The 15,568-nt window shown below is 37.0% G+C and overlaps 1 protein-coding gene across 5 annotated transcripts in view; it reads right to left on the bottom strand.

Moving 5' to 3' along the window:
- LOC131073169 (kinesin-like protein KIN-7C, mitochondrial) overlaps positions 1-15,568 on the bottom strand; it is a 344,338-nt gene that overhangs the window by 276,809 nt on the left and 51,961 nt on the right. For all 5 annotated transcript variants that reach the window (XM_058009569.2, XM_058009568.2, XM_058009570.2 and 2 more), the window contains exon 4: positions 8,987-9,039. In XM_058009569.2, the coding sequence (XP_057865552.2) occupies positions 8,987-9,039 (53 nt within the window). The remainder of the gene's footprint in view (positions 1-8,986; positions 9,040-15,568) is intronic.

Raw genomic sequence — 15,568 nt, forward strand, 5'->3', positions numbered from 1 at the left:
CTGTGTTTATTTCATGCCGTGAAGGCATGTGGGGTTCTGTGTAGGAACCGTGTCCTCCTGGAGTGCTTCCTTGCCTGGAAACCCTAGGCCTATAACTAATCCTCTGCGTGCGAGAAAGCAACCTCTCCATGATTTACAAATATGTATTAATCAATTTTATTTATAATCATTGCCCTAATGTTTCACTGCTACAAATTATTATCTCAATGTTTTATTATTGATTATTGATGTACATTCATGTTTATAAAAGTTCATCTTTAATATAATTGTTCTATAAATGTTTCGAAGGTTCATTCAATATAAAATAATATAAATTTTATGAGTGATTAGTTTATCATTACCTTGAATAATTACTTTTGAAACTTTATTAAAATATTGTGTCAACACTCCATAACAAATAATAAATTAAACACCTTTCTTCTAAATTATTTATCTTAGGTAAAAGGTTAATTACATTAGGTTTAACTTAAATAAATTAAACACCTTTCTTTTAAATTATTTATCTTAGGTAAAAGATTAATTACATTAGGTTTAACTTAATATTTGATTTATTTAATCCGCTGCAAATACTTAATTAATCATAGGGGAAAAGACCATTACACCTTGTAAAATGGCACAAGAATTGGTCAAATCTCCCCTAAATCTCAATGCCTAGGGTTGAGAAGGCAAAACAATATGGGAGAGAAGAGATTCGTGGCATTTTGGAGGACAAATCTTGGTATTTTGGCAAACACGTGTTGCTATTATAATGCCTTCAAACCAGCAAATAAATCCACCAAATGGCATGGAAAGAGTTTCAAGATGCATGAAAATAGCTAAGAATTCAAAACGCCTTCTTCCTCCTAGAAAATCTCCACAAAAATCGGTGGAAACTTTCAACAAATTTGCCTAAGAAGCTCGTCGGGTTCTTGGAGAAATGCAACAAGTTTCAATTTTGCATGTAATAGTGAAAATTGGGTTCCTTTCTTCATATTACAAGTTTAAAAATAACTTTATCTCCATTCTAGAGCAAATCGGGTTTTAAAAACTCATTTACAATTTTAAAATGTTACTTTTCATTGCACAAAGCAAAATCAGGTTTTTGTGAGAGAAATAGAAGTTATAATAACTTCTAAGAGGAAAATAAAATCCCCTCAACAAGTTTTAATAACTTAACTTTAAAAAAGAACTTGTAATGGGGATTTAAAATTCCCTTTACGAGTGACTAGAAAATAAAACATGTAATAGGGAAATAAAATCCCTATTACAAGTAAAATCACTTAAATAGGAACTTCATAAAAGAATTACAAGTGACTTTTAAATTTATAATTTAAAATTAACTTGTAACTTATCCAAAAAGTTCCTATTATGACTTAAAAAGCCAAAAAGCATCAAGAGGGAAATAAAAAGTTAAGTTGCAAGTTCTAATTTCATAAAATGCACTTGTAATTAACTTAAAATTTCTCTACAAAGACTAAAACAAAGGAAACCATTAAAACTTGCAACTTAGGGAAAATTTCCCACCTGCAGTCAAGGAGGAAAAACCCGAAATTGAAGGAAAAACATAGCAAACAAACCTAGAATGCGATGAAATTCGAAACATGGTTCGAGGATGGACTAAGGATTAGTCCAGTCCAAGGATAAGGCGAAATTATGCCTTAGGAAGCGTGCTATAGAGTAAAATTTTCAATTTTTGACAAAACTTTTATGTAATGGTCCATCATTTTTTAAAAGAAAAAATGAGGACAACAATTTTGGAAGTTGTTATAATTACTGTCTCAAAAAATCAGAATTCTAAAATTAATAACAGTCAATTATATTCTTGCAATTTGCTTTCAAAAGTGAACGTTTATTGGCATTTATTCATGATTAAACCCTATGCAAACTACTGATAACAAACCCAAGCAAAAAGCCTCAGAAAATCAGTCTTAAAACCTCAATACAGCAGCATAAGAATCAGAAAAAAATTCAGTATAGCCTAGCTGGGGATCTTTCAATATGTTGCAGCATAAGTTGTAAGAAACACCATCCCCTAGGTCTCTACCCACCTACGTGTGAAGTAGCATTATCCAAGGGACGTTTAGAGTAATTGATTCGGCAAATTCATATCTATGTTCAACAAAAGTTGAAGAGATCATAAGCTAGGTACAAGAAGCATCACCAACATCAGATTGAACATAAATGTTAGGTTGGAGACCAAGTTTGTTTGTATCTAGGATAAGATAGGCTCCAAGGGCAAGCAAGGAAATTCAAGCCATCAACATATCATCCATTTCATATTTTGGAACAAGTGACCAAGAATGCTTTTAATCTTTATTTGCCTCGATACATGAGAATGTAATAAATGGTGAATACTGAAAATCTACATTTATTTGAGCCTTTGATACTTGATGAAGGAGGCTTGTTGCCACCTCCCATGGATGTCTTGCTTCACATAGTCAAGAGGAGCTAGAAGGTGATATTTTTCTTTATAAGTAGAGAAAGGTATGAAGGGGGGGTGCATGAGACCTAGCTAAATGGTCTAATGGGTTAGTCGCTAGGCAAGGTGAAATTCTATCCAAAAGAGTATTGGGGGGGTGCCGGGGGGGTGCCGGGGGGGGAGAATTCCTCACTTAAATAGTTCTTGAGTCAAGAGGAGCTAGAAGGTGATATTGTTCTTTAGAAAGAGAGAGCCATGAAGGAGGGTGCATGAGACCTAGCTAATTGGCCTAATGGGTTAGTTTTTTATTAAGGCAAAAACAAGTTTTGAAGGGACCCGAAACCCTTTACAATCAGATTTTGAATGGATCTGGAACCCTCAACCAGAAAGTTGTCATAACAAAAAGAACATGAAAGCACCAAACAACCATGGGTTATTTTGGCTCCCATAGCCATATACATGGGTTTTAAAAATAGGCTCCCACAACCTAAAACAAAAGTTGTAAGAAGAACAACCAACAGCCAACCAAAAACCAGCCCCCAACCAAGATTTACACTTAGAGCTAATCTTGTGGGAGCGGAGAGTCATGTCAAAAGAGGGCTTAGAGAACTTAGATTTCTTTCCCTTAACAGAAATCCAACCCTCTTCCATTTGCGCTGCCTTACCATGCCAAGCCAGCGAAAGACCACCATTATGCTGAGAATGAATGACTGTAGAAAGAGTCTCCACCGTCTCAAAGATATCATTAGTTTTCCTCCCTACAGGCATGACATTGTCAGAAAAGCTACCAAATTTGATAGCCGGAACACTATGACAAGAAATTGCAGCCTGAGGCCCATTCCCTCTCTCTTTAGGGGTTTCAACATGATAATCTTGCACAGCTTCAGCAACCCCACCATTTGTGACAGTCGGAGAGGATGCCACAAGACCCTTTGAATCCATCGGAACCACCTAAGAAAAACTCCTATGTTGCTCAGATTTCTTCTCAACAGTATAATGTTGTTCAGAAGCACATTTCCACCACATAGCCGTCATTGCATTTTTCTCAAATCCACATTGTGCAGCCGCGTGACCTGTTTTAAAACATCTTCTATACCGGAAGGGTATCCCTTCATAGTCCAAAGATTGAACCCAACAACCCTTAGAATATTTGAGTAATATCTCAGCAGGCAGCCCTTTTGAAACATCCATTTCAACCAGAATGCGAGCAAAGGTGGAGTGAAAAATATCAGATGATTCATCATCCACCATCAAAAAATCTCAAAGGGCTTTGCCCACTTCCTCTTAAAAGAGGATCAGCCCATAAATGAAGGGGGAGATTAGGAAGCCGAACCCAAATCGGGACCTTGTTAAATGTTTCAGAAGAAGGGTTGAAATCAGAGTGCCATGGTTTAATCATCGACAAAAATTTGTCCTCCAAGCAAAAATAATGATCACATAAGATTTTATTTCTATTCTGAGCATTCACAAACTTTGCAATAAAAAACCCTTATCCATGGAGTAAATATGAACATTACCAGTAATGAGAGGCTTCCAATGTTCTGAGATTGAGGTATGCAGCTAAGGGAGGCTAGGCCAAAAACCCCTAAACCGACATATCACACCTTGTGTCGAAAAAACAGAAACATTATAATCTATTTCCTCTTCTGTCTCCCCTTTCAGCTTAATGGAAATGGCATTTGCAACAAGAATGAACCCACCATCAAATGGTCGTCTCCCTTGTTGTGACCTCAGAGCCTCACCAGTCCACCACTGCCCGACAGACGCAGCCGCACCAAAACCAGTGGCGGCATTCGGCAAAACCCTAGCATTGACAGACGGCAAAGTCTTCGAACCACTTTCACAGTAGACGACTGTCTCCTCGCTGGCAAACTGCTATCCATTCCCCTTCCTGTCCAGCATGTCGCATGCCCTGTGGACTACCAGTGACTTGAGTTGCAGACATCCCCGGTCAATCTCCCTGCCCAAAGATCCTGCCTAAACTCCCAATTCGAACTTGCTCCTGTTATTCCACCAATTAGTTGCTAGGAAAGGTGAAATGCTATCCAAAAGAGGATGGGGAGAAGAAATTTATCATTTAGCTCCCAAGTCAAGACAAGCTAGAAGGTGATATTGTTCTTTAGAAAGAGAGAAAGGCATGAAGGGGGATGCACGAGACCTAGCTAATTGGCCTAATGGGTTAGTTTCCAAGAAAGGTGAAATGCTATCCAAAAGAGGATGTGGGGAAGAAAATTGCTCACTTAAAAAGTTTCTGAGTTTTTGGGGACCAAAATCCTCCTTAGTGGGGAGGTGTGATCCATAAATCAGATCTTAATACTTGATCAAAAAGTCAAATGTCATCACATTCGGCCAAGAAGATGTCAAAACTCTAAATCCCTTGCTATGAAGATTTTGAAGCCAATCAATTATTCCTCCATGATGAAGACAACCTTAGGTTGATCTGCAACATCTCCAAGAAATCAGAAAACAAGGTTATTTGGAGAAAACAAAGCACTTTTCAAATGGTAATAAAACTGCCAATAGAAATAGTGAGCAATTTTGCAATCACCTTGGCAAAACCACAAATGCCCCAACAATTTTGTAACAATCAATCTTCCAAAGCCAACAATTTCACTCATTTTATCCATGAGGATAGACCAAAGGTTGCAAACATTGTCTCTTCCTCTCCTAGATGCTATGAACAAAGAAAGTTGCCCAAAGAAGGATTCTTGATGTTATTTAAAGACATGAAAAGCCATGTGCAAAGGCTAACCCTAACGATGGATCATGGTGTTTGATCCGTAACGTTGGCAACAACAAAATCTACACGGTCGAATCCAGAATTATAACAAGCAAGGCTAACCCTTGTTTTTACCTTCCAATATGTTCACAAATGACTATTGCCAAACATGTGTAGGTGCGGAACATTATTGTTGATTTCAGGAGTTTCAAATGGTCCTTGGGACATTAAAATTAAATGCACTCTTGACAAAGTAGTGACATGAGGAGACTTGACTCTCTCTTAATAGATATTTTTTCCCATACATGGGTTTCTCAAGGTGTATGTAATGTGTTCAATCCATTTTTCATGTTTGCATTTGTTGTTTCAATCCTTTTTCTGTAGTTTTACATTACTTCTTGCATAGTTAATTGAACAAGATCGAATCCTTAAGCAATTTGTGCTTGCTAATTGGTACTTCAAGGTCTTTGTTTGAGCTGCCAATTGAAATTTGTAGATGAACAAAGTAGTGGAATATCCTTTCCTATTTACAAATCACGTCAACATTTTTAGTAATGCTTTAGAACATTGTCGTTCTCTACATCATCGCAAATCAAGAAAACTAAAAAGATAAACGCCTAGAAGAGTTGTAAAAGCATTGGGGCTGTTAAAACGCATCTTCATGAAATCTAACAATTGGATCATCTTCTAGGCATATCCTTGAGCTTATTTGCATACATAATCATGCTCCTATAGGGTTTTAGGATTGACTTTGAGCTCCCCTTGTTGATCATACCTACTATGATAAGTGGCATCAAGTGATGTCCACGTTTTCTACTGTTTGTCATCCTCCTTGTGTTAAAATAGTATCGGTCAATTTTGGATTATTAGAATAATATTATATGGGGATTTAATTTAAGATTTTAGTGCCACATGTAATCTTTCCATTAATAAGAGTTACACCTTCTTACCTATCAACTTGTCATATTGCTTAAAATAGACATTGTATTTTAGAGAAGTTGATTCCTCCTTATCAAATTTTGGAGGAGTTAAATACAGACTTGGGTGTCAACTGCTACTTATTTGATGTTATTTGGTTTAAATCTTTTCTATTTTGCATTGTTTGGTGTATCTTCCTATACTAGTAAGTTTGCCACATTCAATGTATTAACTTTACTATGATGTCCCTAAACAAGACTCTGTGAAGTATTGTTAATATTGAGAAAGCTCCTTGTATTATCTTTAAGGATTGTTGGAATTGTTAGTCATTATGGCTTATCATTGATGTCAAAGTGAAGATCAAATGTCAAGATTGTCATTAGTGCCAAAGGAATCTTCAATATGAGAAGCGAGTCATGGAGCAATGAAGAAGATGTCAAGAAGCAGTGATAGAAATACCATGGCTTACCTCAAGTGATTATGATGACAATGTCAAGAAGACCATTTGTGTAAAGATTGCCATGGCTCCTAATGGGTACATTGACAAAGGACTTTGTGCCTTCACCTTACATGGAGATTTGATGTTGATGAATGTGAAGGTGAACATATTAGAGATGTATTATTGGATCATCCACTCTTTACTGACCACAGTAAGTTTGATGAGAATTTCGACAATAAGTCTAACTAAAAGTTTTGGGATGTTTTGGAGAAATTAAAGTTGCAGTTGGATGAAGACACTAAAGAAGAGGGCACAAAGGAAACTCATATTTCATACATATGAGAACAAAGATTGGAGTGATCTAAACAAAGACACCATGGTACCCAGCCACTAAGTTTACAGGTAAAAATGATAAAACAATTTCTATGGGCAGCAACTACACATATTAATAGCTGCGACTTCATTGGAAGCCTTTTTAAATATCAGAGAACAAAGACTTAAAGACAATAAGCCAGCAACTATATTAAGAATAAAACAACGTATGACAGTGAATTGATGATGATAACATGATCAGAAAATTAATCCGGCCTTATCTATGATCAAGTGATTTGTAATTAGAAGGTGACAATCTATTTTGAACAAAGAATGAAGTAATGGTGGATGACTCTACAAAGGCGGCCAAAGACAGCAAGTTGAAATGATCCATATGAGGAGAGACTCATCCAGAAAAGGAGCAATTGTGATTTTGTGGAGCAAGAAAATGGGAAAAACAGATCATTTGAGACTTTATTAAATCTATGATAGCCGATTCAATATCTAGTTGAAACCCAAAGTAAGCGAAATTCTGTGTAGGAGATACGTCTATGTTCTAATGAATATGTTAGAAGGAACAGCAAAGGTGTTGGATTAATAATAGAGCCGATTAAAAGCAGCAATTAATAAAAGACTAACTAATTTGTGAAGGCAACATTGGAAATAAAAGACGATCGTGATGACTAGACTTAAACATTTATTTTAGAGCAGCAATTAGTAATAAATTAGGTGCGCTTGTAAAGCACTTGATGCACATGATAAAAGGAAAGCAATAATATGTTAAGAGAGAGCGACCACTATTGATGTTTAACAAAGTTAGTAATCCAAGCGAGTCAGCGATGGTAAATAATGATTAAATATGACTTCAATGCAATTGTTTGATTAAGAACAAACAGCTACTAATAAACAACTATTCATACAAGACAAAAGGTACGATGTTTGTTAAGGAAGATAACAATTAAATTGGAGCGATTAGAGCTTATGAATAGGTGTGATTTGGAACCAGAAATCAGGATTATGAAGAGCAGCAAAAAGGTGTGATCTGTTGGGCGGTTGTGATTGTTGATGGAAAGAAATGTTTCTTAAGAGAAATTGAAAGATATAAATGATATTTGAAGGTCAAATGGAGAGTGGTAGATGGGTGTGGAGTGTTGAAGTAAAAAGAATATATTTAAGAGAGTGAGTTGTATGTGTATTAGAAGAAGATAGTTGGAATACATACACAAAGGAGATAATGCAATATATAGAAGATCAATTCAGAAGCGTATATGATTTTGATGAGCAGATTATAAGGAAGAGATTGTGATCTCCTTGTATCGGACTTGTGACCAGATTTATAGCAGTTTCAAAGGTGATATAAAGAACTTCATTGTGAAGAGAATTGTGTGGCAGACTTATAGTCACTCCATAGCATTTGAAGATCAAGTTGAAAGGGAGAATTATAGCATAAGTTGAGATGAATCTATTTTATTATTACTCAAATCTGAAGGCTTGGTTGAGCAGCAGCAATTTATAACATTGAGGCATATATTTCAAGTATACAAATCAGAGGAAGCTATCAAGATAAGTTCTATCTTCCAAACTAGTCTTAGAATCTTAAGTTAAATATTATAGTGAAATGTCTTCAGAATTGATAAAATTATATTTATAAATGTATTATAATTCTCACCTTGAGTTGGAATTGTTGTCCTAGGTCTAAATTATGGTAAATCCGAAATGGAAACATTACATTTACCCTTCATACAAAACCATCTAAATATGTTTCTAACTTTTCTTTGATGAAACCTTATGCGGTCCACATAGTAAATTCTATCCTTGAATATCCCTCTTATTTTATTCTACATTCTTAGATCTAAATATTGACTCTAAATACAATCTCTAAATAAGGATTGTTCACTTTTTCTACCATTCTAATAAAATAAATAAATACAAATTTTATCTTCAAGAACAATAAAAAATATTTAATTTAGTTATGTAAGTAACTTTGTTACAAAGATTCAAGACGATGAGATACTCATACAAGCAAGCTACATCCTTTTTAGTAATATCAAGATTCAAAAATAAACAAGATGTGAAAAGTGGATGTGCTTAAAACTTCACAAAAAGCAAGATTCCTATATACATAAATTTGAATAACCAAAGTGAGGAAAATTCATGAATAACAGACCAAAAGGTTATTAAAAGAAGATTAGACACTCACATGCATGGTATGCGTCTTGCCACTACTAGTAACACCATATGTGAAGACAGTACCTACAAGATAAAAGTACCTTAAAGCTTAAATGTTTGTAACAAAAAGGTTTATGATAAAATAAGTTAACCTGATGATATGTGGTCTACAAGGTGAGAAGAACAACCTCCTTGTATTTTCAAAAAAAAAATCAACAGAAACTTGCAAAGGACATAAAGAAATATTATAATATGGAAGTATGTAAATACACACTAATGATTTACCATTTATATGCTACATTGGATAATATCATTTTGAGTCCATAAATCTTAGGTTTATCCTAATCACTAAGTAACTAAGACCTTTTGTAATGCCTCATTAATAGTATTACAAGTGTATTAGAAGAAATAATTATATGTACAATATCCAAACTTGTAACTCAAATAATATCCAATAACTCATTTCTTGTGAGATTCAAAATGACATGGGTCCCTTCATTTTTTCCATGTTTAAACATAGAAATGATATTATAAATAATATCTCAACTTGTTATTATCAGTGTTCCATGAGGATATGTATCCCCCACCCCAAATCCCCGTGCTTCAAGGATGGGGACTTGGACGGCGCATCCTTGCATTGTAGCACCACCATTGCTCAAGACTTGAGGATAATTTTGGGACAACCCCTAGTTTAGAGATAGTTTTGGGGATTTCAAGACATCCAAGGGACGTCAAGGAGTCTCCCAACCATCCTTGACACTTTCAAGTATCCCATGCGGCAAGAAAAAGAAAAAGTCAATGTTTTTAAAAATCCAAAAGTGTTTTTGATTTGTGTGCCAAAAACCCCAACCTTGATGGTCTATGGGCTCTACCCAAACCCTATACACTCACAAAAAACTTATATATTGGCATCCAACTTCTAAGCCTAATTTCAAATCACTCCTAAGTTTCAAAATTAGTAAGGATTTGGTGTTGCATAAAAAAGTGATAAAATTGGGAAAATGACATTTGTATGAAAGTTTGTGTATTTGAAGGCCTTAATTGGTGGTTGGTGGAAGGGGATCCGCCCCTCAATCCTACCCAATATCATGACAAAGAATGCACCAATGGCATTGCCCCCAAAACCCTGTTGCATGCTCTACCCCCAAACCCCTATGAGGGGCACTACCCTTCAACCTATGGGGGATTTGCCTCCAAACCTTCATCCACCATAGTTAATGTTCAATAAAATCATTGCCATATTATCAATGTTTAGTAGTTCAAACTTTACTTAGTATGCTATTTACTGCTCTATCTAATAAAATAAATGTATGAATTAATAATAAAGATGACAATACATACTAGATACCGAGTAAAATATATCTTTATTTGCACATGAAATTATTACACAAGAAAACTAGAGATGGTCAGCCAAGGATCGGAGTCAATCTAACTAGATCATATTGCTTTCCTTGATGATACACAATATATTTAAAAGAGTCGATGGTTGCCAAGAGGAACACAATTGTCTACCAACCAACGCTTATAACTACCCAAAGTCAACAAACACTTAATACATAGTCGGATAACTAGTATTATTGAAACATAATAATAGGCATTGACACTAACTACATCATCCCCCATAAAAGGAAAAATTTGTCTTCCAAACAAGAAGTAAACTTTAAGTAACATTAGGGCAGACTTTCCACATTGATGGTGATATTGTAGACAAGGACCTAAAGACGAACTTGGAAGTGTAACTTGAAAACTTGGACTATAAGAGTACTTGGCAAATCAAATGAGTGTAGTAGGGATCCCGAGGCAACACCCCCAATAGGATCAAGGGGCCCTTCACAAGATCTGGGGTCAAGGGACAAAGCCCCCACCATCAAGCACAAATTACGACCTTCAAAACCACACAGAATTTCATGGCACACATGATTTTCATGATTTTTTAAGAGGCAAAAACAATGCTCACAAAGCCAAAAAACAAAAAAATTTAAGTGTTTAACCAATGTATGATGTTTACCAAGGGAGGAAGTTTTTGTACGATGGTTGATAATCATACGATGTCGACCACCAAAATCCCACGAATTTGAATTAATGGCTACACAATGTGGATGCAGAATGATCCTTGCCCAAGGAAGAGCATACAGTTGCTAGCAAGAGAGGATCATATAGTGCAAGATGTTGTTAGGGGCCTGTTGACGTGTATTTTGTACACAATCATACACAGAATAAAATACCGAGAGGCATCTTATCCTCTCTTGAGAAAATAGTCTCTAACTGCTGAAGATCTGCAAAAAGGATCAGTTAGATGGACTCCAAGGTTCTTTTAGTGGGGTCTCCACGTGTGGACAAGCTTTTTTAGTGGTATGATGTGATTTGCTGTTTCCTCCAAGGCGTCTTACGTATTCAAAGCTCGAAGATTTTACTAAACTAAAAGGAACTTTCAAAAAAATGGAAAAAGATAGGGCTTAAGAGGTCTAATCTAGCCTAACCCTATGAACGACTTAGCATGAATGAGATTTGGCAAGACTCAACCAACTTCAATTTTGCCATAAGATAACAACTTAATTGAAATTAGTGCAATCTTCTAAGGTAATAATGGTATTCAATGCATCAAAGACCAAGGACACTACTACGAAGGTACATATCCTAGATGCGAAAATGCTTGAAGGTTAAGGACTCAAAATGTTTTCCAGTCGACCACGCAAGGCGTTCCTACAATCAGCAAGAAGCTAGTGGTTTGGATTGCGAATCCTACCAAATATCAAATCTCACACTTAGCCTTTCAAATTAACAAACTACTTTGATTGAGCGTGATTCAAGTACATCCAACAACCATGAAGATAACTTAAGAAATTTGCAACAAAACACCATAACTTCAATATTTTATTGATTTCCAAGTCATCATATACAACAATTGCTTGAATTTCTCTCTTCAAGACTCAATCTTGCTACAAAATAAAAATTGCTTACAACTCTATTCTCTCTATTTCACTCTTATCTGACTATTCGACTATTAACTCCCTCTAAATGAAATGAAAAATGGGGGTATAAATAGCATCCCCAATTACAATGAAAGGTCCAGATTGAAAGTAAATCAATGGACAAGATCATGACACCTAAACCCTAATTAGGGTTTGTTACAAATGACCTCCTTTTTACTGAATAATATTAAATACATAGCCAAATATTAAATTTGGCACAAAAATCTAGGAGGTATCAACCAATGAGAAATAAGATGTCATGTCATCTGTAACAACCTTTCATCTAGAATCTTATTCCCTTTCCAATTCTCTTTCTTAGCATATGCAATGAATTTCGTCACGATTCCTTCGATTTCTGTGCTTGGAATCTCGGGAAGATTCTTGATACTCTCTTCTAAGTGGATAACCTGATCAAATGCATCTAGAAGAGCTGTGTCCCAAGTAGGTTCAAGTTCCTTTGTTCTATCAATCAGGAGCATGGTAGCATACATCTGATCATACTGCTCATCTGTAACATCTGCGTCCTTGCGAAAGATGATCTTGATTCTATCCTCAAATTCTTGTAAATCCACATCTGTCTCGACCTCGATCCTTCTGCCAAGAATGGTACGAAGTACCTCAAATACTCTGTCCTGGATCGGATTGATCACCTCCTCAACTTGACCACATCTAACACTGATGTCCTCAAAGAGAACACTCTTTATATGGAGTAAGGTTGACCACTGAAATAAACTGTGAGAATCACCTTCTAAGATCCTCTCTTGTGCTAAAATTCTTCTAGATGTGTGTCTTATAACTTTCAAGACAGGGATGACAACGTCCTTGGTATGGGCAAATGCGGCTACTATTGCCATCAATCTGTGAATAATCTCAAGAACTTGGATAGCCTGATGGGTGATCTTCGACATCCTTGTAACAAACTCAATGGCCACCGTGTGAGATCTATCCATCCAACTACATGTACGCTGGACCATATTCCTGAATCTTTCTGCTTCATTGATTGATTGAAGGGGCAATGCCTGCAATGGTGATCTAACTGGATCCTGACGTCCCAAAGGTTCATTGATGTGACTGAAATATGTCCTCCATGCACCGACCTCTTTCTCAAGCTTTCTATTCTTTTCTACTTCTTCTCTAAACTTGTCCTTCAATGCCTCAAATGTGTCGGTGGCATCATCTAAAGTCTGCTCTGCTGTGGATGGTCCTAACTCAATAGTCTGTATATGGTAGTCTTCTGCTAGGATCTCACCCTCATATTTGTCTGCTGCCGGTGTAGCTATCTGCAGTTTTCTAGATCCAGTCTCATCTCGAATCATCTTGGACATCTTTGTAGCCTTCTTCTTCTCTATTGTCATATGTGAACGTCCAACAAGGCTCTCTAAATCAATTGCACTGTCCTCGTCCTCAATTACAATCACCTTAGTCAATCTTTCCTTCAACCAATCTGGGATGTTTGATCTTGTCTCTTGAACTTGAATTTCTTTATGTACTATTTCTTCTTGTCTGGGAGGAGATGTTACTTCATTATCATTATCTAAATCATAGTCTTGGAGAGATCCATCGGATGAAACATGCTGTGCCTGTTCTTCTTCCTGTCTGTCATTCTGTACCATCGATTCCATGGATTCTTCCACTCGAACTGTTCTATCCTCTGGCCTGGAAGAAGTACCTGGTGTTTGATCTTTGTTAGCACCTTGCTTTTTCTTGGAAGGCTCTTTCTTTTCTGATCTTTCCTTTCTCTTCGAACCTCTCGAATGGAGATTGCCCTCACTGGCACATCGAAGGTTACCTTCACCAGAATTCCTAGGATTAGGATTGCCTTCACTAACACTGGCTACACCTTCGGCTGGCTTTTCTTCCAAAGTAAAAGACATAGCTATGCCTTGTTCTCTCAACTTCTGATGTTGAACGTCTACCCATCTGCGAGTACAAGACAAGACTGGTGCCATCAAATCATCTAAATCCACGGCCTCGGGCTCATTCCAATTCAAACTTATTGTTTTACTTTCTCTATCATATGAAGATTGGATGTGCCTGCCGTTGTCCTGAGCTTGGTCGGCTACTCTGTAAATCTTACATTTCCTGATGAAATCCAAAGGTAATCTAGAATGTATCTTTCGTTTCACTTCGAGATCATCTAGGAGATTCATCATAAAATCTTCAATTTGGTACTCATGTCTAAATCTTCTACCGACCGTCTCCTCTAAATGTCCATGTGGATCAAAACTATTCCTCCAAGCAAAAGATGAAAAAGGATACAAGGCTAACTCCTTCTCTGCGTCATCCATGGCTAAGACATTAGGACATACCTCCACTGAATTACCCAAAATAATAGGTACCTGAACTCCATTCTGATGTCTGTGTCTGAATGCCTTCACATATGCTGCCAACTGCCTCGTTACTTCAAGTAACACAATTCTGTCTGTCGGGTACCTCGGCAACATGTATGGAGGTAAAGGACATCCATACACTCTAATATAAGTGAACTTGGGAAACTGAATGAACCAAGCACCGTACCTCTTGATGAACTCCTGGGCATCCTGAGATAATCTGTTGTGAATCCCTCCTTGCAACGTCCTTGTGATGTTCATCGTGAAAGTATCATTGATTAACTTGTAGTTCTTCCCTGGTGGATGATGCAAGTAGGTATAGGATTCACAAACTCTGACCTCGCCGGGTCCTCTTCCAATCACTCCTCTGTGAGGTAGTCCTGCGTACTCAACGCTCCTGATTAAGGCATAGACGACATATGAACTCATGTGGAAGGACTTAGTAGCCCTGAGTCTTCTCAACTGTACGTCTAAGCAATGGCTAATTATCCTAGCCCAATGTATTGTACCCTTTCCTTGAACAATCACCTGGATGAAGTAAAACATCCATTTCTCAAAATAGAAGGCATGAGGTGCTCCTGTAACTCTGTTGAGCATGGTGATCAAATCTCTGTACTCCTCTTGGAAATCAATCCTGTGTGGTGTGTTCGGTACTTTGCTCAGACGGGGACGACTCTTAAGTAGCCAGTTCTTGTTGATTATGCTTAGGCAAGCATCTGGATCATCATCGTACACTGATCTGGCTCCTTCAATGCTCTTGTATATCATGTCCCTGTGCTCTGGAAGATGGAAGGCTTCACTTATGGCTTCCTCTGAAAGGTATGCCAAAGTGTTTCCTTCATTGGACACAATTGTCCTGGACTGTGGATTGTAATGACGGGCACACTCGATCATCAACTCGTGGCACTGAATGGCTGGAGGAAAACCGGCCGCCTTAATGATGCCACTCTCTATTATTCTCCGGGCGACAGGTGATGGCTTGCCGATGTAAGGGACCTCTCGGAACTTCTTTGTGCTAAAGTTCCCCAAGTTTGTATCTCCAATGTTGCTCCACTTGGACACGATCTTGGTCTCCACTTCTTCGGTCTTCTGATCTTCTTTCATGAGAGCCGAGCGACTGGTGGATGCTCCCGCCTTTGGGGTCGCCATACCTACACAACATTTCATTATAAGAAATAGATTTTGCAATAAATAACGGAGATAAATTTTAGGAAACCTCATGATAAGTCTCTAGAGTTATCATTTCCTAAAATACAACGATTGAGCCAAGAGAAAAAATTTCAAAATTTGAAATATGACGATGAATGAATA

Source organism: Cryptomeria japonica, chromosome 1 (assembly GCF_030272615.1).
Source record: "Cryptomeria japonica chromosome 1, Sugi_1.0, whole genome shotgun sequence".
NCBI classification, from domain to species: domain Eukaryota; kingdom Viridiplantae; phylum Streptophyta; class Pinopsida; order Cupressales; family Cupressaceae; genus Cryptomeria; species Cryptomeria japonica.